At 30.9% G+C, this 26186-nt stretch overlaps 1 protein-coding gene across 1 annotated transcript; it reads left to right on the plus strand.

The window, feature by feature from the left end:
- The first annotated feature begins 1295 nt into the window (after positions 1-1295).
- Positions 1296-24390, plus strand: LOC136271201 (uncharacterized). The gene is made up of 10 exons (XM_066070669.1): positions 1296-1305; positions 3051-3104; positions 11460-11492; positions 11778-11834; positions 14217-14333; positions 14694-14799; positions 15549-15673; positions 16538-16597; positions 20064-20244; positions 23444-24390. Exons 4-10 carry the CDS (start codon positions 11825-11827, stop codon positions 23451-23453), a joined length of 609 nt encoding a protein of 202 aa, XP_065926741.1. The 5' UTR covers positions 1296-1305; positions 3051-3104; positions 11460-11492; positions 11778-11824; the 3' UTR covers positions 23454-24390.
- The last annotated feature ends 1796 nt before the right edge of the window (positions 24391-26186 follow it).

Raw genomic sequence — 26186 nt, forward strand, 5'->3', positions numbered from 1 at the left:
CTTAAATTTAGGTTGCATATACAAAAAATGCCTTACTAAAGAATTGAAAACATTAAAATCGGAAAAATAATTTTTGACCAAAATCGTGACCATGCCCCTTTAAAATGACGTGAAGCCATGATAGGTGATCAAAATCTACTTTTTTTAGTTAATATGAATTAAAAATATCTTAAACATCGACTTTCATCTAAACAAAAAATTGTAAACCAAAGTTGGCAAGAATACATACTTGTGTTTATCAATGATTACGTGTAAGACTTGTTTAGAAACCGAAACTTATTTTCCCCTTTACTAATTTTTAGTTATATGATACTTGAAACTAGGACGAAAATTTGCATTGACGTCAAATGTCTTTAAACATTCACCTTAAAAGAATTTAAGAAGATAGATAGATGGATGGATAGATAGATAGATAGATAGATAGATAGATAGATAGATAGATAGATAGATAAATAGATAGATAGATAGATAGATAGATAGATAGATAGATAGATAGATAGATAGATAGATAGATAGATAGATAGATAGCTATTGAAGCAGTAGATGATTATAAACAAACACCAGTGAGTGTGGGGTTTTTTTTAAATGAACACTGTAAAATAGCCACATCAAAAAATTTTAAATTGAGATATAGAATGGACGGACAATGCCAAAGTTTTTTTTTATATTTCTGTTTATCAATTCAGAAACACATGGGCTGTTTATTATTGTCAGAAACCCTTGCAACGACAGTAGCTGCGTTTACCACAGTTTTTTTTTAATTTCTTGTATATCATACGAGTATTGAGTTGTAAAATTCCCCACACTAACTGGTTTGTTTTGACAATGACTAGACTCTTACAGTTCTCTGGTCTAGAATTCAGAGAATCTTTTGTGAGATCAGTGTATCTGTCATCCTTTATCCCTTTTCTGAACCAGTCATTTACACACAAAGTTAACAAAAGTGTCAAATACCTCTATGATTTTGACTTTAATCCTAGATATATAATTAAACAACACAATATCATTTTTGTCAGCCAATTTTTTTTCAAATATACTATATATAAGCATTTTCAAAAAAAAAACAATTTAATAATTTTGCCCAACTTTGAGCTTTGTTGTTACAAGTAATTTTAAGAAATTTCTCGGTATTCAATTGTCTCAATTACCTGTATCATCTTTTGTTGAATGATATTCCCTTTATTTTATCACTTTGTTCACTTTTGTGGAAAACAGAATGAGTTCTTGGAATGCACAGAACAGAACAGTATTTAAATGTCTGATAGGTGTGTTAGCTCTTCTTCTGTCGCGTTTTAGCCTGTCACGGTAAGATTTGTATTTTACATTTACAACAGTTTTCTGGTCTAAAATTCAGAGAATCTTTTGTGAGGTCAGGGTATCTGTCAATAATTTACAATATTTTTTTTAATATTGTAAAATTGCTTTTCTTCAAATTTTTCATCAACTAAAATTATCTAGCACAACTCCTTTTTGTTTAATGATGATCAATTTGGATTTTGAAGTAAACAGACGAAGAAATTAATTGTATGTAATATGTCTGTTTGCGACTATTTCATCTCAAGTTAAACGGCAAAATGTCAGAATGGTGTATATTACAATAAAGGACTATATACATGTAGATGATCAAATAACTGCCCCTCACCCCAACAATTTTAACCAATTGTTATGTAGTATCGTATCAAAATCAAATCTTTATCCAACATTATACAGAGGTTGTCTAACATATTAGACGTAACATTAGTCAATATTGTCCATGACATGCCCATCTATGACATCACTTAAGTAGATATTGTTTGCAAGAGCAAATGTCGTCATTTTTTCCTTGATATTTTGCCTTTCTAAGTATAAAGCGCAGGTATACTCAAGTACAATTTAAAAATTCGACTCTATATAATTATATATATTCCCTGCTACACAATGCTTATAAAGAAACTATTAATCTTAGTCTGCCCAATGTTAACTTTTGGTACAAAAGCATAGTCTATTTTATTAAGAAAATTAACATTTCACTCTTTTTTGTAAAAAGTACAAAACTGCATGTTTTAAACAACAAGTGAAGAAAAATTTAAGAAAACATTTTTTAAATTACTAGTCATTAAAACATGAAGAAGGCTTAAACTCAGGAAAACTTGATAATTATTTTTGTATAAAGAAAATTTTACAATGGAATCACATATCTTTATCCAGTCTCATAAAATAAGAAAAACACTTGAGTTTGTAGATTCAGAATCAGTCCACACGACTTACGAGTTGAAAGAGGTAGATATTAAAAATATAAGAAAAACCTGTAGAATCCATCAAATACATAACTTACCGTCTTAAAATGACGTTGAGCCATGATAGTTGATCCAAATCTACTTTTTTTAGTTAATATGAATTAGAAAATCTTAAACATCGACTTCATCTGAAACAAAAAAATGTTAACCTAAGTTGGCAAGAATACATACTTGTGTTTATCAATGATTACGTGTAAGACTTGTATAGAAACCGAAACTTGTTTTCCCCTTTAGTTATTTTTAGTTATATGATACCTGAAACTAGGACGAAAATTTGCATTGACGTCAAATGTCTTTAAACATTCACCTTAAAAGAATTTAAGAAGGAAGAAAGGAAGAAAGAAAGAAAGATAGATAGACAGACAGACAGATAGATAGATAGATAGATAGATAGATAGATAGATAGATAGATAGATAGATAGATAGATAGATAGATAGATAGATAGATAGATAGATAGATAGATAGATAGATAGATAGATCGATCGATCGATCGATCGATCGATGGATGGAAGGATGGATAGATCGATCGATCGATAGATAGATAAGTGCGCACGACTTACTAGTTGAAAGAGGTAGATATTAAAAATATAAAAAAAATAATACTTGTCAAAGAATTCCTTGAGAAAGAAACAAAAGAACATGTTTATTATGTAACAAAAATTGTTCAGAAGATGAATGTAACTTTCTTACTGAATGTCCAGTATATAAAAAAGAAAGAAAAACCATTTTCCATCATGCCTCAATACTTAACAAAAACTTTATACTTTTAACAGAGAAAGACAAATTTATCTGGTTTATATCCAATGAAGAAAAACAATACTTACAAAGTTAAGTGAATTTATGATTAATGCTTTCAAAAAAAATAAAAGAATACTTTGAGATCTAAATGAATCGGTGAAATACTTATACAAATCATGATACTAACTTTATATTTGTTTAAACTACTTTTATGACGACATATCATATGCACATTGTTAATATGTTTTGACATACAGATGTACATTTGCCCGGCTATTACAAACTTATGTCTGTGTATGGACTTTTTTATATGTAGAATCTCTCTTCATTTCTGTCTAATATATGTAATCTTGTATGCCCTCTGGACCCAAAAAATTGGAGATAAACTATCATTATATTATCATTATTATCATTATATAATATTATATTATTTTAGAAATTAACTCAATGTCTACCCACGTTATACGAGTATAACCTGGGTTGGGGCAGTTTACGCTTTATAATCCGCGAAGCAGATTACAAACTCATATATGTGTATGGAATTTTTTATATGTAAAATCTCTCTTTTAGGCATTTTTGTCTAATATCTGTAAACTTGTATGCCCTCTGGGCCCCAAAAATTGGACATAAACTTTTATTATATTATCATTATTATCATTATATAATATTATATTATTTAAGAAATTAATTCAATGTCTACCCATGTTATACGAGTATAACCTGGGTTGTGGCAGTTTACGCTTTATAATCCGCGAAGCAGATTATAAAAAAGCGTAAATTGCTCAAACCCAGGTTATACGAGCAAAACTTGAGTAGACATTAAGTTAATCGCTTGTAATTTAATTTTCTGTAATTCTGTGAAAACATTTAGACCATTTTAAAATTCTCAATGCAATTTATTACTATAATTGTCTCTTTACTTGCTTGTTTAAAAGACTATCCGAGGCTTTTCTATTTTTGGGAGTTTATTTTAATCAACTCTCCACTGCAGTTACTCTGGCAAACCGAAACTAAAACAGTGTTTGGACCTTAGCACAAATCATCACCGCTGACAAGACTTAGTTCTTAAAAATTATCGATAAATTCGATGTAATGTATCAGAAGCATTGTTTCTAATAAAACTTATTTATAAATACCTTGAAAATAGTCAGATTCTAAATAGCACGAACAATTTAGTTATATTTTGCAGTCGTATTCCTACACCAAAGTTCAATATAGTCTTCTTCAACCAACGGCTGTCTCCGTAAACTATGTATTTAGAGGTTGCGCCAACAAGCTATCACGTGACCTGGTCTTGGCAGAGAATGTCTCTTGTTTGTCAGAGATTAACGGAGACAACCGAGCATCTGTTTGGAGGAGACTAGAGTTCGTTATTGCTTTGATCCATACACCTTTTGAAATATTTCGATACTGATACATAGTTTGATGGAATCAATTCTATTTTTAAATATTACAAAACATTATTCATACGGGGTTGTCGGGAAAGTCCGAGAATTCATATTATAAAAATGTGCGTAATTACTACTTGCCAAGCAAAATAACATATCGTTGATTTTAAAATAAATAATAATCGATAAAATCAACTCCCGTCAGTACTTCAGTACTTTATTTATTTTTATTACTGTTTCCAGTATATAATGTATGTACTCAAAACTATGTTAAAGAAAGCTTTATGAAATAAGTAAACAAAATAATAAAGGAACTTGGCTGCATTTGCAACTGGAATGAACTATACACACATTTTAAAATAAAACTCCCTTGCCTCAAAAGTAGTAAGACCTTGGTTTTAAAATGCTCTGGTGTAATTATTTGCTCTTTTAGGTCAAATAATTTATAGCAAAGGACGGCATGTCCTTACCAGGCGCCTGCCACGCCCAAACTGACTACACCAGTACGGATATTTAAATGTCTAGCCAGTCGGATGAGTTTAAGGTTGTATTGTCAATATTGAAGCTGAGAGTATTTGCTCGCCATATTTGTTTCGATCGCTCCTCAACTGCCACTGGGGTATATACACCCCTGCGAATGTTATTGTCATTCAAATTTTAGACCACGTGGTTTTATTTGACCCTTTCAGTTTCGCAGTAAAAATCGTACCTCGTGTATAAAGTCTATTTCACAGTACTTGTATCTAGGTTCTTAATATAGTAGTCAAATATAAAATCTAGAGGTTTATTGATTTTAAACTTTATCCTCATTAATTGGTGAATAAAATGTGTTCTAGAAAGAAATGCGACTATACAAAAATTAGTTTTTGTCTGCTGTTGCAACAACTAACATGCTTAAAAGAGATCCCTCCTGAGGATTAATTTTCGATCCGCGCCTGACCTAGTAATAACATCAATAGTGAAACAGACTATACCATTTTATACAGAATGTTCCTTGAAAATGGCTCGATATACTAAGTTTTAATGCAAAACAGACACCCATTATTTTTTTTTAAAACATGGTATTGCACACCACAAGCATCAAACATGGCTATGATTTTATTAAGCAACCCAATGGTTATATTTTCAACCACTCTACCCGTGTTTGAAATAAGACATACATCTTGAAAGCTTTTCCCGTTTTAACATAAATCACACTAGGATATGATATGAAAAACGACCAGTACTTACGTATTTGGAGAATATTATCCGAGCACTTATACTTCCGCTCGAAATTTCACAGGAAGTGAACACATATCGGTGAAGTCTCGTGAACTTTCATTTGAGCACCTCTGGATTTATTACTTACTTAGCAACGATAAAGAAAACATTCCGAACACATTCGCAGGGGTGATATATACCGGTCGAGAGAGTTACGGTCGGTTGCTTGGAAAATCGAGGCAATCAGCCTGCACGGACTTCTAGTTGCATGAATTACACATTGTAGTACAATGTTTGTAAAAAAAAAAGAATTAAGGAAACTTCGATTGACAATTATACTTCAAATATATTTGTTTTTTAAAAGAATTTCCAAGGTAAGGTATCCGTCCTATTTTGCGCAGAAAGTGCTTCGCATGCAAATAAAACACATGTGTCCTTCATACAGAGTGCATTACGTATGCATCTTTTAAAGACATAGGCGGCACCACATCCAATACAGTACATAAATTATAGTCAAGAACAGATTGTATTTTATCTCATTTTTGAAGTAAATGGGTTGAAAAAATTAACTTTAGAATATAATTATGATGAAACAAGCCATATTTTTTTTTGAAAATTAAGATATATACATTACGTACATGTAGCTTGTAGATGTAACATTATTCAATTATTATTATTATTATGATGAATTTCAGTCTTGCCCTGACTGACTATAGAGATCATATGATTTCTTTAACTAAGAAATTTCACTTTTTGTTGAATGCATTATACATTTAATTGACTTATTTATTTAAAAGTATAGATTGCAAACAAATTAGGTACATGTTTACTCCAAATTTTATTTTTTCTAAATATTTTTTATTAGAAACAAACATTTTGATTATTCGTGTTAAAGGTTAAATAAAATTAGGAAAATAGGAAAATATCTTATTTCAAAAAGTTGAACAAAATATATTTTTTTTAAATCGGGTTTCTTATTTTTTCATAGTGAATTTTTATATCTCTAATTATATATCATATAAGAAAATATAAATATAGAAAAAACAACGGAAGATAACCACGATATATCTTTAAGAACTATATATGATATTAGTCAAATTTGGCCCCCATGATTCGCTTTTTTAAAATGATTCAGGTACATTCATTTGTTGTGTTATTTTATAAAAGAGTTGACATATAATATGTTTTAACCTATTTATTGGATTTATATGCACTCATTGGCAGTATATGACGTCAGAAGTGACGCTATTTTTATAATTCAATCAAAATCAGTAAAATTTGACATTTTTCTTGTCGTTTTTCGAATGGGAAATATAGAGCGACTCTTTGAACAAGAACGAACTTTGTGTCACTTATAAGTATTGGAGAGATACATCTTTGGTGAAAATATTTTGTTTGTTCAAGCAGTCGCTCAATGTTCCCTAAAGAAAATCTGCTTCAAAACAAGCTGTTTTATGTCAAAAATGAGAACATGGCGGGAAAAGGTGAATTTTATGATGTCATATTTTTAAATTGTGGGCACTAAAATCAGAATGAAATCTATGACAAAATTTCAAATATATATTTGTACAAATAAAACAAAGAATTAGAGTAAAATAACAATGTTCATTTAAGGGGACCATTTTAGGCTCAAACCGTATATACCTTCTTGCTTTTTTCTTTAATTAAATTAAATTTAAACTAATTAAATGTAACACAAAAATATTCTACTCTCTGAGAGTAACATATCAGGGGAAAGAAAAGATAGAGAGAGACAGAGAGAGACAGAGAGAGAGAGAGAGAGAGAGAGAGAGAGCTATACCATATCCTTAGGACTTAGAATTGAACCTTTTTTCTACACGTAAAGATACTATTTTATAGCAGTAAAAAAGATATGTTGTTGAATAGCACTAATACATGTTTAAAATTAAAAAAAAAATAACCGGAATGTGCAGCTTGAGGTGTAACATTCTTGCTAAAAGATACTAAAATAGTTTTATTGACAATATCTGCAATGGCTGATGATGCTTGCATAGTAATCTCGCAAAGTATAGCAATGTAGTTATTGAATAAAGTGGTCCGGGATCACAGTTTTGATAATAATAATCTACTTTATCCAAGGATGCTTGCTTATTAATCCCACAAATTGTTGGGATGTAAATTTACAAATATGTTGTGTATATATGCATCAATGGGGTATACAGTTTAACATCCATGTTAAACTGAAGACCCCGATTGGTGTCCCAGTATCGTTGGGGGTCACAATTTTAACAATTTATAATTTTTACTATACTACAAGCTTTGTTGTAAATATTGTTATTTCTGGTGCAGTGATTCGTGATAAGAAAACTGTTCATGGCAAACACAATATTTTCGCTGTTTCGTGATTTTACCCCGTTTGTAAAAGGTTGTATTTCAACAATTTAGAACTCCTTTCCCACAAAGACATTTTTCACCAAGTTTGGTTAAATTTAGTTCTAGAGATAAAATAAAAAAATAAGTACAGTTACATATTATATGGACGGACAACAGGTGATTAGAAAAGCTAACTTGAACGTTTTGTTCAGGTATGCTAAAATATGTTCAGAGAAACGTTGCGAAAAGTTGCATCACATAAAACTTTTTTTTAAATTTAGTCACTATTAAAAGAATGAAGACAGTTAAGTGGGGATATACAAAGGGATGTCCAAAAAGTTCGTGGACAATTGTGTGAGTTTATATGTGATAAAATTCCAGATCAAACTAAATGGATTTTCAATGATCTTCCTAAAATCAAACTATACCCTGTCCCAAAAATTGTCTTCTATCACTTGTCTCGAAAATTATAGATACCGTTGTGTCTTAAGGTATCTCACTCCTCATGTTTTGATTTCATTGCGCAGATGATCATTATATTTGAAATGAATATGATTTTATTTATTTAATCATCACAGATAGATTATTATTTCATAATTACACAACATTCATAAAGAAAATCCATTTGAATTCAAGAAACAAAAAAGTTTTTTGGGGAACTATTTTTTCGTGCGGAAGGCTTTTTAGACGAAAATGACAGAAACAAGCAATTTTATGAATTTTCAATATACTTTTCTTTTTATCATACTTTATTCATTATTCACATTTTTAACATTTGATAGGTTTGTAACATATTTTATAGGTTCTGTGTGACATGTACAAAATCATATCTTGAGAATGTGATAGCCGTTTAGCATAAAATCATGCAAATATATAGAACATGTCTGAATTTTTTTAAGCCAAATTTTGCGAGAATTTTACCTTTCAAGCCCTATATCTAAAATTTGACATCACTGACCCCCATGTTATATTATGTCAAAATGATACTGAATACATATCTAGGCAAACTGGATTAATCTTATAAAATTCTTGATATTCAAAAAGTTTTTATTTCAAATCAAATTGTAACTATTATAAAAATTGTTTATTTTAAGTGCAAACAGGTCACAAAACAATTTATGCAGCTTCGTACAAATTTTTTGCGTAATCCCTCTATTCAGTGTGACCATTGTGCATAAATAAAAACAATATTTGAAGAAATAAGTTTGCTTAATCAAAAATACTGACAGCAAATCCTAATCAGGATGAAATTGCATTTTAGGTGCGAAAAGGTCAAATTAAATAGGCCATAACTCAGAGGGATGGATACTGACCCCCCATTATCTTTGTATTTTTTAAGTATGTTTTATCTACAGATTTCAATGATATACTTCTCAAGAAAATCTTGATACAACAACATTTAGGAGTGGGATACCTTAACTACACCTTTTCACTAAAATAAATAGAATTCCAAATATCAGCTCTGAAACGCTTCAAGTTTCAATACACAATTAAGAAACAGAAAGTCTGCGGCGATTTGGCATTGCAAACAATATTAAGTACCCCGGAATACGTTAACAAATTGTGTTAGGTGCCCCAAGTACTTCCAAATGGAGAAAAAAGTAAACCTCTCCTATTTTGAATCTGCACACGACGTTTGTCAATGTGAAATTTCCCGGGTATAAACAAATGTTGTATTAATGAAGAAATCATGGACTTTTTCAATATAACTTCATTGACATGTGTGTGTTTGATTTAAAAACATCAAAAATGACTGAAGAGACAAATTGGGACAGACTATGAAATTTTACTGCATTAAAGGATCACGAAAAGTACGCAAGGCCCACTGTAAAATTTGTACAAACTTCGTAGAAAAGTTTTTTGTTGTGAATATTAACATTTTTTAAACATGTCAAACATTATAATCTTCAATTGTTATGTAGGTTATATTGTGTTCGTCATTTTCATATGTCAAATAAAACTTTTTTTTAATCAAACAAATGATTTTTAAGGCTATTACGACAAGAATATGTCTTTACAAAAATCTTTATTACGCCGACTGACCGCACGTAACAGCATGCCATAAAAAATGTGTTTCCTTGAATAAACCATTAATAGGAATAATACAATTGATGGAGAAAACGTTAAAAAAAACATAGAATTGTTTCTAGATCTCTTATTTACCGGTGGCACAAACGATTTTTTAATGGAGCGTGCGATTGTACTCTCTGGCCAAACGGTGAATGCCGCATACTACTCTCAACTGAAAAACAGACTGGGTAGTGCGGCCTGTAAAGGCAATGCATATTAAGTAATCAAATTAAGCGAAGCTTAAACTGATAAAAATGCAAGCTTACCCGTAAAATCGATCGTTTTACTGAGAAAAAAGGTTTTAAAAAAGTAATAAAAAAAACCCTCCAAATATAGTTGTACAACTAGATACGATCTCGTTACGAGTAACGAGTAGGTCTTCCGTTCAATTTTTTTAACGATACCATTAAAATATCAAAGAAATTTCAGAATTTCCACTCAACCCCTCCCTTTCAGATAATGTATACGATTGTCAATATCCTTTCAAATGCTTGACAAAGAGTTTTGCTTTTTCACATACAGCACATTAAAGATTTAAGATTTTAGTCCCCTAAAATCCCTAATGACATCATCAGTGGGTGTGGTGTGGCAATGAGTTTTTCAAACTAATATTGTTACGATCAACAACTTTGCTTCTATAATAGATTACAATATCTTTATCGTTTTTAAGTTATTTGTAATACAGTTTACGAGTCTTTTCCCCCCTAAATAAAGGGGCCAGTCCCTTTTTCTTGATTTCGTTGGAAAGAACTTATGATTATCTACCACTTTTGTTATATATGTCTTAACAAAATATCAACTGATAAAAAGATACAGATCAAAACGTATGAAAATTTTGAATAAAAATTCGTACCCGATTTTCGTGCCTAGGCGAGCTCCAAGAAATAGCGCCACTGGCGTAAAACAGCACAATAGTGCACAACTTCAAACTATAGACTACCTATCCTGAAAATTTCATAGTCATATCTTTGATAGTTTCTGAGATCAACTCTGCACAAAAAAGGTCGTAAAAATGTGCAAAATGGCCGATAAATCGGTACCGGAAGTGACGACAAGAAAAATCTCAAAAATGTATGAAGTTTATCTCAAGTCTCATCTTCTGTGAAAAAATGGTTGAAATCGGTCGAATAGATTTCGAGAAATCGCGTGCACAAATTTGTGGAAAAAATAATAATAAGAAGAAATCGTACGAAAACTATAAGGTCTTCCGTTGGAAACGGAAGACCTTAATGACTATATTGACATACAAAAACCTAAGAAACAATGAAACAATACAAACTACTTAAAAAGGCGTTATTATTTTCATTCTTGTTTTCTTTATTTTTGTTAAATAAATTATGCATTTTTGTCTTGCATATAGTGTATATTCTTTAATTAACATTATAATGTGTACGACAAGAATAATCATTTTAAGGTATAATCTATATCAAAATTAATCTTGATATATTTTAGATATCCCTACTGCACCTAGTCCAGCAAAAAGAAGTTAGTTGCTTATTTCATTGCCTGTATTGTCCATGTTTGAGGTAGATATGAAGGAAAATATAATTACCCATGTTATAGAAGGTTGAAGTAAATCTTTTTATTTGAATCAATACATGTTAACAGTAAAGTATTATTATAATTGCAATTAGAATTCTAAAACGTAATTATTTAACATGTAAATGTAGTTCTACAACATTTTTGTGGCAATAAAATTATATTAAATTAACAAAAAAAATTGTATTACAGCATTAGATACCACTAGCTTATAATTCTAAAGCGTTTCAGATGATGCAGTTGAAACATTCGGTTATTTTAACTTTCATTGCTGTGAAATGCTTGCGGGTAAGTTTAATTTTTCCACTGCATTACACTATTGAATGTTACTATAAAGAATAATTTTTCGCATCACATAAAGTCTACATAGTAACAGATGTTTAAAAAATCCAACGATTTAAAGATTTAATAACTTTAAGGTAATTCCTCTCTTAATTGTCAGTATTCGCATTTTTTTCAATTTTGCACGACTTTTTTTTAACAAAAGACTCAGCAAGTCTTGAACATCATTTTGCTAGATATCAGATGGCAAATTTTGTTTTTGGTCAAACAAAACGGTTGATTCGGTCACATCTTGTCCAAGAACTAAATCCGAGATGATGGAAAGGGCGAGGCTGAAAAACTGTACATCCTTGGCCTTCATCCAGAATTGTACAGAAACTGTCAAGTTCAAATATCACTGTGTCATGAACGAACTTGAAGACGAATTCCTTGAAGTTTGTGCACCAGAATATTATATACATGGTATTTACGTGTGCATTGAATAAACATCTTGAACCAGAAAATGATAGGTATTTTGTAAAAACATCCGAGATATCTAAGACTCTGATTCTTTTGGCTACAGTACTGCTATCCACAAAGTTTACAGTTTATTCATTACCAAAAATTATGAATACTTCTAATATAATTTAAATTTCTATTATAATTTCTATTATATTTATTTTGTCAATCCTATTCTTGTTGAAATGAGGAATTTTCAAAAGAAAGCATTGAATAATTCATCTCCACCCCCCTTTTCATAAATGTTTGAGCACAGACGTTCATCTCATATATTTTTATGAAGTATATTATTCAGTATAACAAAAACAATTCATACTGTGAAAGAAATGCTAGATTTTAAATGGCTGGTTGACGCAGGATATGATGGATGGGGTATGACAAGAAAATTTATATCTTATTCTCTTTTTCGTGTTTGTGGCATCAAGTAACCGGCAAACCTTCTTGTAGTATTCAGTGTAAACTTTGTGAATAGTTGGCAAACATTTTTAAAATCAGATTCATTAGATATAAAGTTAATCTTTTGTTAAAGAACAATTCACGTTACAAAAAATTTCAACATTAAAAAATGCATATTTAGCAATTGATACTTAAATACAAATAGTTTACGTTCTATCATAAGAACGCAATTCAAACTAGCCATGCCATATTAAATATTATTATGCCAGTCCAAGGTGGCATTTTTGTACCCGTCTTAGAAGCATATATCGAAAAATTCAAATGCACCATATGATAGACAATTGCTTAACGTCTTTACAACTACCTTTGTTATCATTGTATCTCACCTCTGAGGCGAAATATTTAGCTTTCAAAAATAAAATCCTACAGGGAAATAATTTTTCCCACAGGAAAAAAACATTTCTATAGGAAAATTGAAATCTTAATTTCCTATAAGAAAACTACCTTTCTGAGTCAAATTCCTGCAGGAAATACCATTCTCCTACAGGAAATATAATTTCTATAGGATTTTTAGAAAATCCTATAGGACTCATTTTCCTATGGGATATTATAGCATTGAATCATGATTTTTTTAAGTATACAGTCTCATAACTGATGAAGTGTGTGCATACAAATTGAGCAACGCGCGTTAGCGCGTTATGAAAATTTGTACGCAAACATTGCTGCAGTTATGAGACTATATACTTAAAAAAATCATGATTTAATGCTTATATTTACCTTATTTTAACTTCATGCCTTGTCTTCAAATGTGATTTATACCTTAAAATTCCCATCTTATCCTAAGGGTAAGTTCATATTAATGTAAGACCCACAGTAACAGCTTTGATTTTCGCTTGTGACGTTACAGTTAACAGCGTTCAACATTTGTGACGTCATAATAAAATTCGTCATTTTAACCTTTGAGTACCCTGTGTGCATTACAGTGTTATAACAGCCGTCGTTTTCAACATACTTTACAAGAATAAAATATGTGGAATGTAAATATTGATTTTTAAAGGTAAATATTTCACTTGTCATGTGAAACACACAAAAAACAAAAGTGGTTATATACTCTCTATACAATGGTCTATCACTTGGTATAATGGATTTTTTCGAAACTGCTTCTTAAGTGGGTGCAAAAATGCCATCTTGGAACAGGCATAATTATCCGGCACAGAGTTGTTATTATCTTTCTTAAACATTGACAAGCAAGGAAAGAAAAAATATATTGTACATGTAAGCAGTGCAACATTATGTATGACTGGAAAAATAGTAAATAACAGTAATTGCCGTTCCTACAATTACAAAATTTGTATTTTTGAAGTCAACTGCATATTTTTCTTTCCATTATCTGGTAATGCTCGTTCCGATTTGTAATTTCATGAAGAATCAAAGATATGCAACCTCTGTAAGTATCTTTAAGTACTCATATTTAAAATAACTTCAAATATTTAGATGCTTGCACTGAATACAATACATATGGCGCTGTAATACAGCCTCATTACCGATTGAAATGCAGCGAAGTAGATCCACCGTGTCCAGATCGATATTTATCTACAGATGCTTATCTGTGTAAGTACATACGTGATACTTAGCACTTCGTGAAAATCTAAACATATAGAGAAATTCTGGAAAGACGCTTATAAACTGATTCAACAGTGAAACTTCATTGAGTCTGATTTAGGAGTTTTATTGAACTTAGTCATTAATAAGAATGTTCCTCTGATTTGTTATTAAAGGTTTGTAAGTGCTGCAAAATTTCACAAGCTTAATTTGATGTGTTCATCAGTGACCTGTGTGACATTTAATCTCAATATTAAGAGGAACAACATTAATTGCTTTTCTCGTTTCTATAATATTTAATGATCATAGCCCGTTAACAAAAAACAAAGAAAAACATTACAACTTCCTTCTAGACATTACCTATTTTAGACGAAGGTTGCTATAATGCAGTGAAGAAAAATAAGGACAGGATATTGACAGAAACGTTGGTAATTTCCAATGGAAGCGTAATAACGAATAGTTCAACAATACCAGAGTAAGTTATCAGAATCGTTTTCTAGATCAGTAATAGAGATCAATCATGTCGGACTCTGTAAATTACAACGTTAACACAACGAGAAACCGTTTTTCCGTGCGTGTGAATTATTCAGGTTTTCGTAGTTTTCCAGATATAATTATGTTTATTGACTTGTAGATTACTGAATAATATTATTCCTTTTAGAAATATATTTATCTAATTTTCAGGGGAATGGTTCAGAAAATCATATAATTAATAAACTGTGAATATCTATTCATAATATATAAAAATTTACTGTTGTAAAGTTATTAATTTGTTTACAAAAGTTTTTTCGGTCAAATTTTATCGTTTAGCGTGAAAGAATTAACATTCTATTTTTTAAATAGCATGCGTTTGAAAAATGTGTTAAAAGAAAACTCTTTTTTTTCAATATAAAAAATGAATGAAATTAGAGATCATCGATGCATACAATGTAGTACCGTAAAAGTGTGAGCGAGTTGAGGAGTGTAAAGCCAGCATACAGAATCAATTACTTACAGTGGATCATATAGCACTAACATGTGCTAAAACATCTTGATCTTCAAAAAATAGATATATATATTGATACATGTATATTCAAATTGTACTACCAAAAACATTGAACATTTCACACATTATACGTAGTGTTTAAAAGCCAAAGTTATCTGATCGTAATGTTAAGTAAACTTTATTCATACTAAATGCATACAGAATAAAATGAATTATCTTAAGAAGTACTTGTGTTACAGAAGGATTACGGGATCAGAAGATAAAAACTTCTACATGTTGATATTTCTCGTGCTGCTTCTTGTTTCTGCCGCTGTTATTATTTTTGTCAGAAAACAAGGGAAAACGCATTTTCCTTGTTGCAATGGTATTTATTTTCCTTTAAACTTTAATTTCATTTGCTAAAACTAAACTAAAAATAATGAAAAAGATTATAGGTAATTAAGTTATTTGCATATAATAATAACAATTTACTTCTAACCCAATTTGTTTCTAGGCTGGTTATAACTGGCATTTACTTCTATTTTTATCTATATCTATATTAACGTAAAAGTCCTTTATACAAACCAACATTACACTTTATAAAACTTTCACCAGACGACTTGCAACCGGACCTAAACCCACTATAAGGTACTAGTTATACAGGTACATGTATTTGCTCCTGTATACACTAAAAATGCAATACACTGCACTCCTTTCTGAAAAAATGGTGGACCCCCTTAGTTTAATTATAAATGTACTGAAATGCTTAAAAAAAAAAGAGGGGGAAAAGAGGAAAATGTGACTGAATGGCATATATGTGCCATTCAGTCACCTTTCCAGACCATTCAGTTATTCATTCAGTTTACTGAATGGCAGAGCTTCAAACTGTAACGCCGTTAAAATGCATATGCCTATAAGTCTTAATGAAATACTAATATTGTAAAAGATTTGCACACTAATTCCATAAAACAATGATTTAAATGGTAGAAAATCTTTAAGTAGAGATAGATTAAAGTTATATTTTTAATTTGATGCACCCTTGTTTTCAAAATAGCATTTTTTATGTCCTGAAGAGAATGATTAGAGTAGTAATCATTTTATACTTGTTAAATGATAGAACCATAATTGATAAATTTAAACCCAATCTGTATGTTTTGAACCTCTTAATCTAAAATTTCTGGGACAACTGTCGTCATCGCCATCCTTGTTGTCGTTGTTGTAAACTTTTGGTATTTTTCTTCTCATACAGAATCACTTGGTCAACCTCAACCAACTTTGCGCGGAGCACTCTTGAGCCTAGGGAATTCAAGTGAGTACGAAAGAATGACCACGTCCTATTTTAAGGGAGATGAATAAGAAATAATGAAAACTATCATATCATGATCTTCGGGGGTAGGTTGGGGTCACAAATGTAGGGGAGGGTCAACGTGTTAATATATCGTAATAATCTTTAAAAAAAAATTACCAAGAACCAGTTGAAACTTAAAAGTATGTGGAAACATCTCCATGTAGTTCTTATTATAGTTTGTTCAAATCATGACCCCCAAGGGCAGGATGGGGCCAAAACGAGGGATGAAATTTTTACATATTTGTAAAGTGTCAGTTTGTGTTGCTCAGGTGAGCGATGTTACCCCTGGACTTTTTATTGCGTGATCTTTTAAAGTTAAACAACTGTTAAAAGGATTTGGTTTCTAATTTAAAATATCTTTAAAAAATCAATTTTGTGCAGGAAAAAACTTTTTATTAGTTGGCCAATGATATAAAAAAAACAAGCATAAGAAATTAAATTTTGGAGATTAAAATATAGCAGACTATATCTTTATAATACATAAATTCATTCTGACATTGATTAAGAAAATAAAATAAAGAGAAGCATTGACCAATAAAAGATAAAAGAGTTATGTACTTATATTTACATCTCCCAAGTTTTATTCCCTCTATTTCTTACGGAAACTTATAGTTAATTTATAGCTCTATAGAAACAGCCAGACTGAAATATACACGCCCCGTTTATCTATTGGTCGAAATCTACAGCGGCTGAAACTGACAAGAAAATGACAGGACAGATATCGACAAGCCCTGTTTATCGATTGGTCCGACCTAGGAAAAATCACGGACTGCACGAAATAATCATGACAATGTCGTACCCAAAGTCTCACAGGAGACGATTTAGCTGGGGTTTTTTCAGCTAACGTACTTACGTACATGAACAGTGATTTAGTGAATTTTATTTACTTTTCATAATCAATTTATCAAAAAGCTAAAAGAAAGCAATTGCAACGCTTAATGATATTTGTATCATTAAGCGGCGTTTTATCATTAGAGGTTGATACACAGCATCAAAACATTGAAAATTAACAAAGGTTCATCGAGGAGTTTTCAATAGCATTTAAGGAGTAAGAACATTTTGAAGAGTTCAACTGTCTAGATTTGCGTGGATCGAACTTCATTTGTCCCATTTCAGCAAACGCCGAAATCCGCCGATTACGTTACCGGCATTAAACGGCGAAAATGAAATTAACCGGCGTACATGTCGCACACGTTTATGTAACCATGGAAAAATTGTAACAAGTCAATATTTAAAATACCACAAAATACAAATTGTTTAGTAATTATTGTATCCGTTTGAATGAGAGCCTAATTATGTACTTCATATGTAAGTAAGGCTGGGCAATGTAGATGAATTAAACATTATATTATTTAAGAAATAAACAGCAACTTAAAAAGTTCACCGGGATATGAACATAGTTGATCACGTGATAAAATGCTGTGGAGCCCAATGTCGTCAAGCGATAGGCGCATGCGGTAATCATTGTGACTTCATTTAACAGTTCATAAAGAAATGAACGTTTTCGCTATTCTATAGGCCCAAATAAGGAAGCATATTTGCAAATGTAAATATGAGGTAATGAACTTACACATAGTTAACATTAACGTCACGATCTGCATTCCTTTCGATAGTTTTCAGGAAATGTATTGAAACAAACTTTAAAACAGAATTTATTGAACCTAAGTAAAACCGCTTATTTTCTTTACATAGACGAAGTATTTTTTTTTTCAAAAATTAAAACAATACTATTTACCGATATAAGTTTAGCTACGGACAGTCTTTAGATAGCGTAGCTGCAAATAAAGCTAACTGTGCTCGATTTTCTTGCAAAAATGTGCATGCAGTCTACATTTGAAAGTTACTTCAGAAAGTGTAATATGTTTAATGAGATTTTATGCAAAGAATGAGAGTTTGGAGTCAATTTCAGTAAAGATAAGCAATGGGACTCATAAATTCACGATATTAATCATAACAAAAGATAAAATGAAAATGCAACAATTTTTGATTAGAACTTTTAAAATATGTTGAAATGTGATAAAATTGACATTGAAATGAGTAAAGTCTATCTATGACATAGATAGTCTTTACTCATTTTCAATGTCAATTTTATCAAATATGAATTCTTCACATTACTGGTACATACATTTTTTGTTTTGCTTCGGTGATTTTTAAGAAATAAGGATCCTATACAAAAAAATATGTTTCACCCTGCATATTCTTATATTCATAATCAAGTCCCTTTTCTAACAGGGTGATTTTATATAAGGAATAAGGAATCATTCTTTGAGTATTATGAGGTGATAACTTTGGTCGGGGCGTGATCAAATCCAATGAAGCCCAAAGGGCTTTATGATAGATTTGATCACGCCCCGACCGACATTATCGCCTCATAATATTCAAAGAATGATTCCTTGTTACTTCTATTTATATAATTTCAAGCCATCGTCCGATTAAATATTCAAATATAATTAAGCAAACCCCGCTGGCGCCTCAATTTGGCGTGATTTAGAGTTATGTGTTTTATAGTACAAAATCGATACGTAGTGTTATCACAGGCAAAGACATTGGAAAATGTAAATATAGTCATATCACATTATAAAAATAGTGCCTGTTTGGGAGGGTAACTGTTGAAATTGACACCCCGAGGAAACCATTGTCAACCGACGCGAAGCGGAGGTTGACAATTGTTTTCGAGGGGTGTCAATTTCAACAGTTACCCTCCCAAACAGGCACTTTTTATTTTATTATACTGAATGTCTTATTTTCAAAGAAAATTTTACTGCTTTTATATAAAAATGAACTGAATTCTACGGCGGACCGTACGCGCATAATTTACGCGCATGTAACAATTCGTTGTGTTACCCGTTGCCAAGTGTGTTGCTCACGCTGAGGGTAATAGAACGGATTACAAACTGCCTCTAAACCAATTAGATTTCAGTATTTAACATGAAAGTATAATAATCAGAATTGTAGTTATCAAAAGGACCCTTAACAATTGTTTATATACAGCTAGGATATAAACCTACATCAAACTCAGAACCCTTTATGAGGCCCAATAATCGTCCAGGGGCCAAAGTTTAAACAATTTTAAAGAATAAGCAATATATAAAAATGCTTGCATATAAGTTAAAGCTTATATAATAAAATTTCAGTTTTTTGGAATAATTTTAAGAAATGTTTTCCTTTGTACAACTGAATCCCCAATGTGGCCCCACACTACTAATTTGAATACACTATCTGAAGTTGCTTTCACTAAAGTTACAGCTGTTTTAGGTAAATGTATTTTTAGAAAAAGATTTAAAGATATTTTTATATATATTCCAATTTAAAGATTTGTCCTCTCACCCCTTGTGACCCCATCCTGTAGCCCCATCCTACCCCCGAGGGTCATGATTTTCACAACTTTGATTTACACTACCTGAGGATGCTTCCATATATGTTTCAGCTTTTCTGGCCATATGGTTCGTGAAAAGAGGACTTTTAAAGATTTACTTAATATATTCCTATGTTAAAAGTCAATCCCACAAAATGGACCATCTTACCCCCGAAGGTCATGATTTTCACAACTTTGAATCTACACTACCTGACGATGCTTCCGCAAAAGTTTCAGCTTTCCTGGCCAAATGGTTCTTAAAAAACATTTTTAAAGATTTACTCTATATGTTCCTATGTCGACTCCACAATGTGGTTCCATCTTACCCCTGAGGGTCTTGATTTTCAGAACTTTGAATTTTTCACTACCTGAGGATGCTTCCATATAGGTTTTAGCTTTTCTGGCCTAATGGTTCTTGAGAAGAAGATTTTTAAAGATTTACTCTATATATTCCTATGTAAAACTTCGACCCCACAATGTGGCCCCATCCTACCTTCGAGAGTCATGATTTTCACAACTTTGAATTTTACACTTCCTGACGATGCTTCCACAATAGTTTCAGCTTTCCTGCCCATATGGTTCTTGAAAAGAAGATGCTTAAAGATTTACTCTATATATCCTTAAATAAAATTTGACCCCCATTGTGGTCCCACCCTACCCCTGAGAGTCATGATTTTCACAACCTTGAATTTATTTCAGCTAAGTATCCTTCCACATAATTTTCAGCTTCCCTTGGCGAATGATTCTTAAGGTGGAATGTCCCTCTGATAAGAGAGATAACTTCTGTAGAAAATAATATCACTTTGTTTCTGTTAAGTCCCAATTATTAAGGCATGTAACAACAAGGGAGGTGGTGCTGGGGCCCCAATATATGTTGGAAGGCGATACACTTATTTAAATTCAAATATAGAAAAAGAAAATTTGAACGGAATGAACTGAACCCCAAGGTTCTTTTGAAGTAGGGGGCAAAAAAGTAAAGAAAACTTTTACAAAGTATTACAAGAAACGTATCAGAATGATAAAGTATTTATGAGGCAATATCTACATGACTATTCCTCCCCCTCTCCACCCCCCCCCCCCCCTCGATGGATTAATTTTTTTTTTGAAATATAACTAAATTTTATGTATTAGTTCAGTACATGTACAATACATGTTTGATGTTTTAGGCCAGAGAATATTTGGATGGAATATTTTTATTTCACTATTTACAGCTCGTTCACAGAGCGGAATGAATTATAATTGGGAAGAAGTGACCAAGACAATTACAAATTCTAGACTTAGTTATAATCGTTTGAAATCTATAACATTTCAAATGTTTAAAATTGAAGAAGGCTTTTCTATTCTGGGGGAGCAAATATGGGAAAACAAAATTGAAAAAAACAATATCACATTTGATTCAAGACAATATATTCCTATATGAATATCATACCAATTACTGGAATATTATTCACTTGATCTCCTTTTTGTGTTATAACAAAATGCTCTGGTTTATATTTTTATGATTTCTCAAATATATGGATCCATTTACTATTATCTTATCCAAATTTAAAAACAGAAAACCTTTTCTGAAAATTTAGAAACAGTGGCAATTTATCATGCGCAATTTTTCATGCACTGTATGCAAAACATGAATGTAAAACCTTCAATAGTCTAAGGTAAAGAAAGATAACTCTTGCTGATTGAAGCAATTTTTGTTGCAAACCTATACAACAACGTGCTATTCTGAACTAAAATGCAGCGCTTCAATATGTTATGTAATATGAATTGGAAATGTATATAACTATATATTATTTTAATATACATTTTATATTTTTAATTTTATGTTGCGATGGTATAATTTTGCTTTTTTTAATCACTATGTCTAGTTTTCTTCATATCATGATTAGACAAATTATCAATTTTTGAAAAATCTAGCAGCGCTTTATCACTTCAACTTTGTTTCATATGAATCGATTGATATTGACTTTGAAAAAAATCAATACGAAAATTTTTAAAACATATATGGCAAAATTAATAGCAGAGGGATATTACACCTTAAGAAGAAGATTTTTAAAGATTAACTCAATATATTCCTATGTAAAAATTCAACCCCCATTGTGACCCCATCCTACCCCCAGAGACTCATGATTTTCACAACTTTGAATTTTAACTACCTAAGAATGTTTCCACATACGTTTCAACTTTCCTTGCCAAATGGTTCTTGAGAAAAATATTTTAAAGATTTACTCTATATATTCCTTTGTAAAAAGTCGACCCCCCATTTTGGCTCCTCCCTAACCTCGGGAGTCATGATTTTCACAAACTTGAATCTACACTACCGGAGGATGCTTCCATATAAGTTTCAGCTTTGCAGGCCTAATGGTTTGTAAGAAGTCGATTTTTGAAAATTACTCGAAGATTGTTATAATTCCTAATTATCACGCAAAAGGGCTTAATCCTTAATTTTCCCAATTTTTAATCCCCTTAGCCTTATAATGCTTTGTTCCAAATTTGGTTGAAATTGGACCAGTGGTTCTTGAGAAGATGTTGAAAATGTGAAAATGTGAAAAAGACGGGCAAACATACAGACGGAAGACAGACATATGTTCAGGATAGCTCACTTGAGCTTTCAGCTCAGGTGAGCTAAAAACCTGTTTAATATAATTTGTGCTTTATTATAATTTGTTTTCTCTATCTCAAAAATGCTTAATATCAAATTAATTGTTTTTTATTGAATAAAATAATATACAATAACTTTGACAACTGTCGATGTTAATGTGGATAAAAGAACACAATAATCAAAATAATTTTACCTTCAGGCATGTTGGAATTTTCAAATTTCACAATTTGCTGACTAAAAATTGAAATTTAAAAAATTGAAAATTTTTAAGTAAATAAAAAAATATAAAAGCCCCAGCGGAATTCGAACTCAATGTTTATATATTTGTATATAACTACTCTAACTACATGTAATTGCACTAAGCTGTTAAGTAAAAATTTCGGGAAAGAAAAAAATTATACTTGATTTATTGTTTATTTTGATTGGAAATACGCCACATTATGGAGGTGCCCCATACCACTTTAAATAAGTCCTGAATTACACCGGATGTAGAGTACTAGTGTATTGTCCTTCACAAAAATTTAGATTGAGAATCAAAATTTGTATGTGAAGGTCAGTATACTACATGTACAAGTGTACAGCTTTTCGGTGAAAGATGCTGCTATACTCTCAGCTACCTTATAAGAATTAGCAGTTCTTTACTGATTTGTATGCAGCTTATTATAATAAAGTCATATTTTCTTGTAAGTGCATTATATGTAATAGCGCAAATTAAAGATTTATAAATATTAAATTTTTCAACTTTATTGACAATAAGAAAACAATTATATGCATTTAAATTAATGTTATGTTTGTGAAATACTGAATGTGAGTATTTAGATATTGATTTTCTATAATTTGTTTTATATTCCAGGAACCGATGAATCGAGAATGCAGGTAGGCAGCAGTGGCCCATAGACTCGGAGTTCCGCCACAGCCCAGGGTCAGCACCAAGCTGCTGATAAATAAAGAGGATAATCATAGACTGAAATATCTTATTGCTCCTTATATTATTAATTGATTCTCTGTGCCAAAAAATAGCTATTTTAATCAAAGAAAATACAAGTATCAAAGGTATTGTAGTTAATGATAGGAAACATAATATATCCAATATGCGAATGACAAAAATATCACTTTTGCCACTTGTGGATATTAAAGTAAACTCGAACTATTTTGAGGTTTTTCCTGTTTCCTCTATCATTTGTTTTGTTTGATTTTTATATCAGTTTTGTATGTTTATTAATAGCGCTATCTGTCACTCAGTAATCGCCCATTAATTGGGTATTGCACCAAATTAGAACCCTGATTCATAATCAGGTATACATGTATAGAAACATATCATATATAATGCATTAGAGCTGTTTAAGTCATATGACTATTATGTATAAATGTGCATGTGATCTCATCAAAAATACGTGTTCATCACTTTAATATATGGGGACTAACTTTTATGGTTCATTTACTGGATTGAAAATTTTGAAAGAAATTAATTCGTGTATATACTTCTTTGAAAATATCATTGTATTAATGTAATATGTTTGTTGTTATACTGAATGCTTAAATTGCTATTGTTTACCTTTTTTACAGGGTTCATAATGAAATAATAATGAATATAGAGAACCTGAGACGTGGCGTTTTCGTTCATACCATACAAAAAAAACATTACTACATAATTAAGTCACTTAACTTCAATATTTTGTATTTCAACATTCATGATAACCTTTGTATTGTCAATTAATCAATGAATTGTTATAAATGTATAATATTGATATTACATGTACTTGCGTTCGGGACACGAGGGAATAAACATATAGTTAATTGATCCTCAACCTTGTCTTCATTAAGGTCAATAAGGTTTTACCACTGGATCAGAGGTTGTCGCTTGGCATAAGGCCACACTTTCCTCAACGGAGCTAAATTCCCCAGGCGGACGCAAAGCACGCCGTAACACATGCATGGACTAGAATTACTTATAAATATTTTACAAAATTACTAAATTAATTTCTTATGTTGAAAAAACAATATCCAGGTTTAGACTTAAATGAATAGGACATTTTAGGTACGGTTTCATTTTGGTTTTCATTAGAAATAAATTACAACATCACTGTTAACATTTTCATAGAAAAATAAACTAAGACCAAAATTAGGTCTTGCCAATTTGCAAATTTAGATTCTGTTAAAAAAAAACAATCGGTTAATCATTTTTTTTTAGCTGTGTTAGAATCATTTTACAGTATTTAAACTAAATCAATGCATTCCTGCATACTACTCAATACGGAAATATTTCGAAAAGAAAAAAAAAACAATTTTTTTGACAAGCTTTTACAATATGGGCAACTTCATAATATTTATCATTCCGCTAAATATGAAAATGCAACGAATTATAAGATGATTGAGACGGATTTTTTTTTCTTTAATAAAGAATATTTATTAGATAATATATTGAGTTTTGAAAATTCTAGGTATTTATAGTTTTCAAAAATATGGTTGAATTCTTATTTTAAGCTTAAGGATTAATAACTGTATACAACTAAATATTCGCACCCAATTATCTTCGCCTCTTTCTCCCTCGTTGTCAGTGGGCTTTAAGACTATGCAAATATCTGTATTTAAATTATCTTTGTGACTGGGCAAATTCAAGAAGGGTTCAAAACTGTTTGCAACCACGGTGTGGAAGGGTGAAAATTACACGAGGCGAAAATAACCATGTATATAGTATCTTTGGTTTATGTAATGGCAATATACCATGTTTAATACATTTTATGTATTAAACAATAAGTTTAAATAAAAGCAGTATCGTATGATCATCGCAACCGATGCCTGAAAACCAACATTAGTGTAAAGATAAATTATTAACAACCGATAATTTATTATGCAGGCATCATTAACACATTTCGAATTAAAATTTACACTTGTGTTGGGCATTTTTTATATATAAAGTGTTCATATAAAGTGGAAAAAATTTGGATTGCTCTAATTAAAAAACAAAAAAAAAGTTAACAAAAAGACCTGTTCGATTTTTTTTATTCCACATAAACTATGAAAATAAAAATATAAAAAGTATTGTATCATGCCAAAATATTTTTTTTTATTTTCATGCATGTAATTATGTTATAAAGAAGTTTTCCAGATAATTTTACGGGGGCCTGGTAATACACATTTCGTTTTAAACAGTATAATTTATTGGGATAAAGAAATATCAAACAATTATACTTCAAAATTCTTAATAATTTAGCCTACATCTCGGAGAGAGAGAGAGTGAGAGAGAGAGAGAACTATATCTTTCCTTCTGCCAACCGTTACAAAAAAAAGATCACTGAAATTCATTTCTATTTTATAGTTTACACCATAGACATACATATTTCCTAATTTTCAAAGATTCTAAAAACATGTAAGCAACACAATATGCAAAAGCTCACTAGGCTTCTCAAACAACCGGTTTACTATATAATACTATCTCTATATTCTGCAGCAATACAACATTAAAAATATAGATTTCTCACATGTCTGAACACCGTCGTTCGTTGTGAGGTATGTATACATATGTAACAATTCATATAAAAACAATTTAATTACATACGTGTTTCTCATACTAAACATGAAGTAAAATCGTTATA

The sequence above is a fragment of the Magallana gigas genome, chromosome 9, assembly GCF_963853765.1.
Source record: "Magallana gigas chromosome 9, xbMagGiga1.1, whole genome shotgun sequence".
In the NCBI taxonomy this organism is placed as follows: Eukaryota; Metazoa; Mollusca; class Bivalvia; order Ostreida; family Ostreidae; genus Magallana; species Magallana gigas.

Excerpts from the sequence above, each read along its gene's own strand:
- LOC136271201 (XM_066070669.1), top strand. Across the intron at positions 14,800-15,548 it reads AATAGTTCAACAATACCAGA|AAGGATTACGGGATCAGAAG; the intron begins GTAAGTTATCAG and ends CTTGTGTTACAG. Across the intron at positions 16,598-20,063 it reads CTTGAGCCTAGGGAATTCAA|CTTTTCTGGCCATATGGTTC; the intron begins GTGAGTACGAAA and ends TATATGTTTCAG.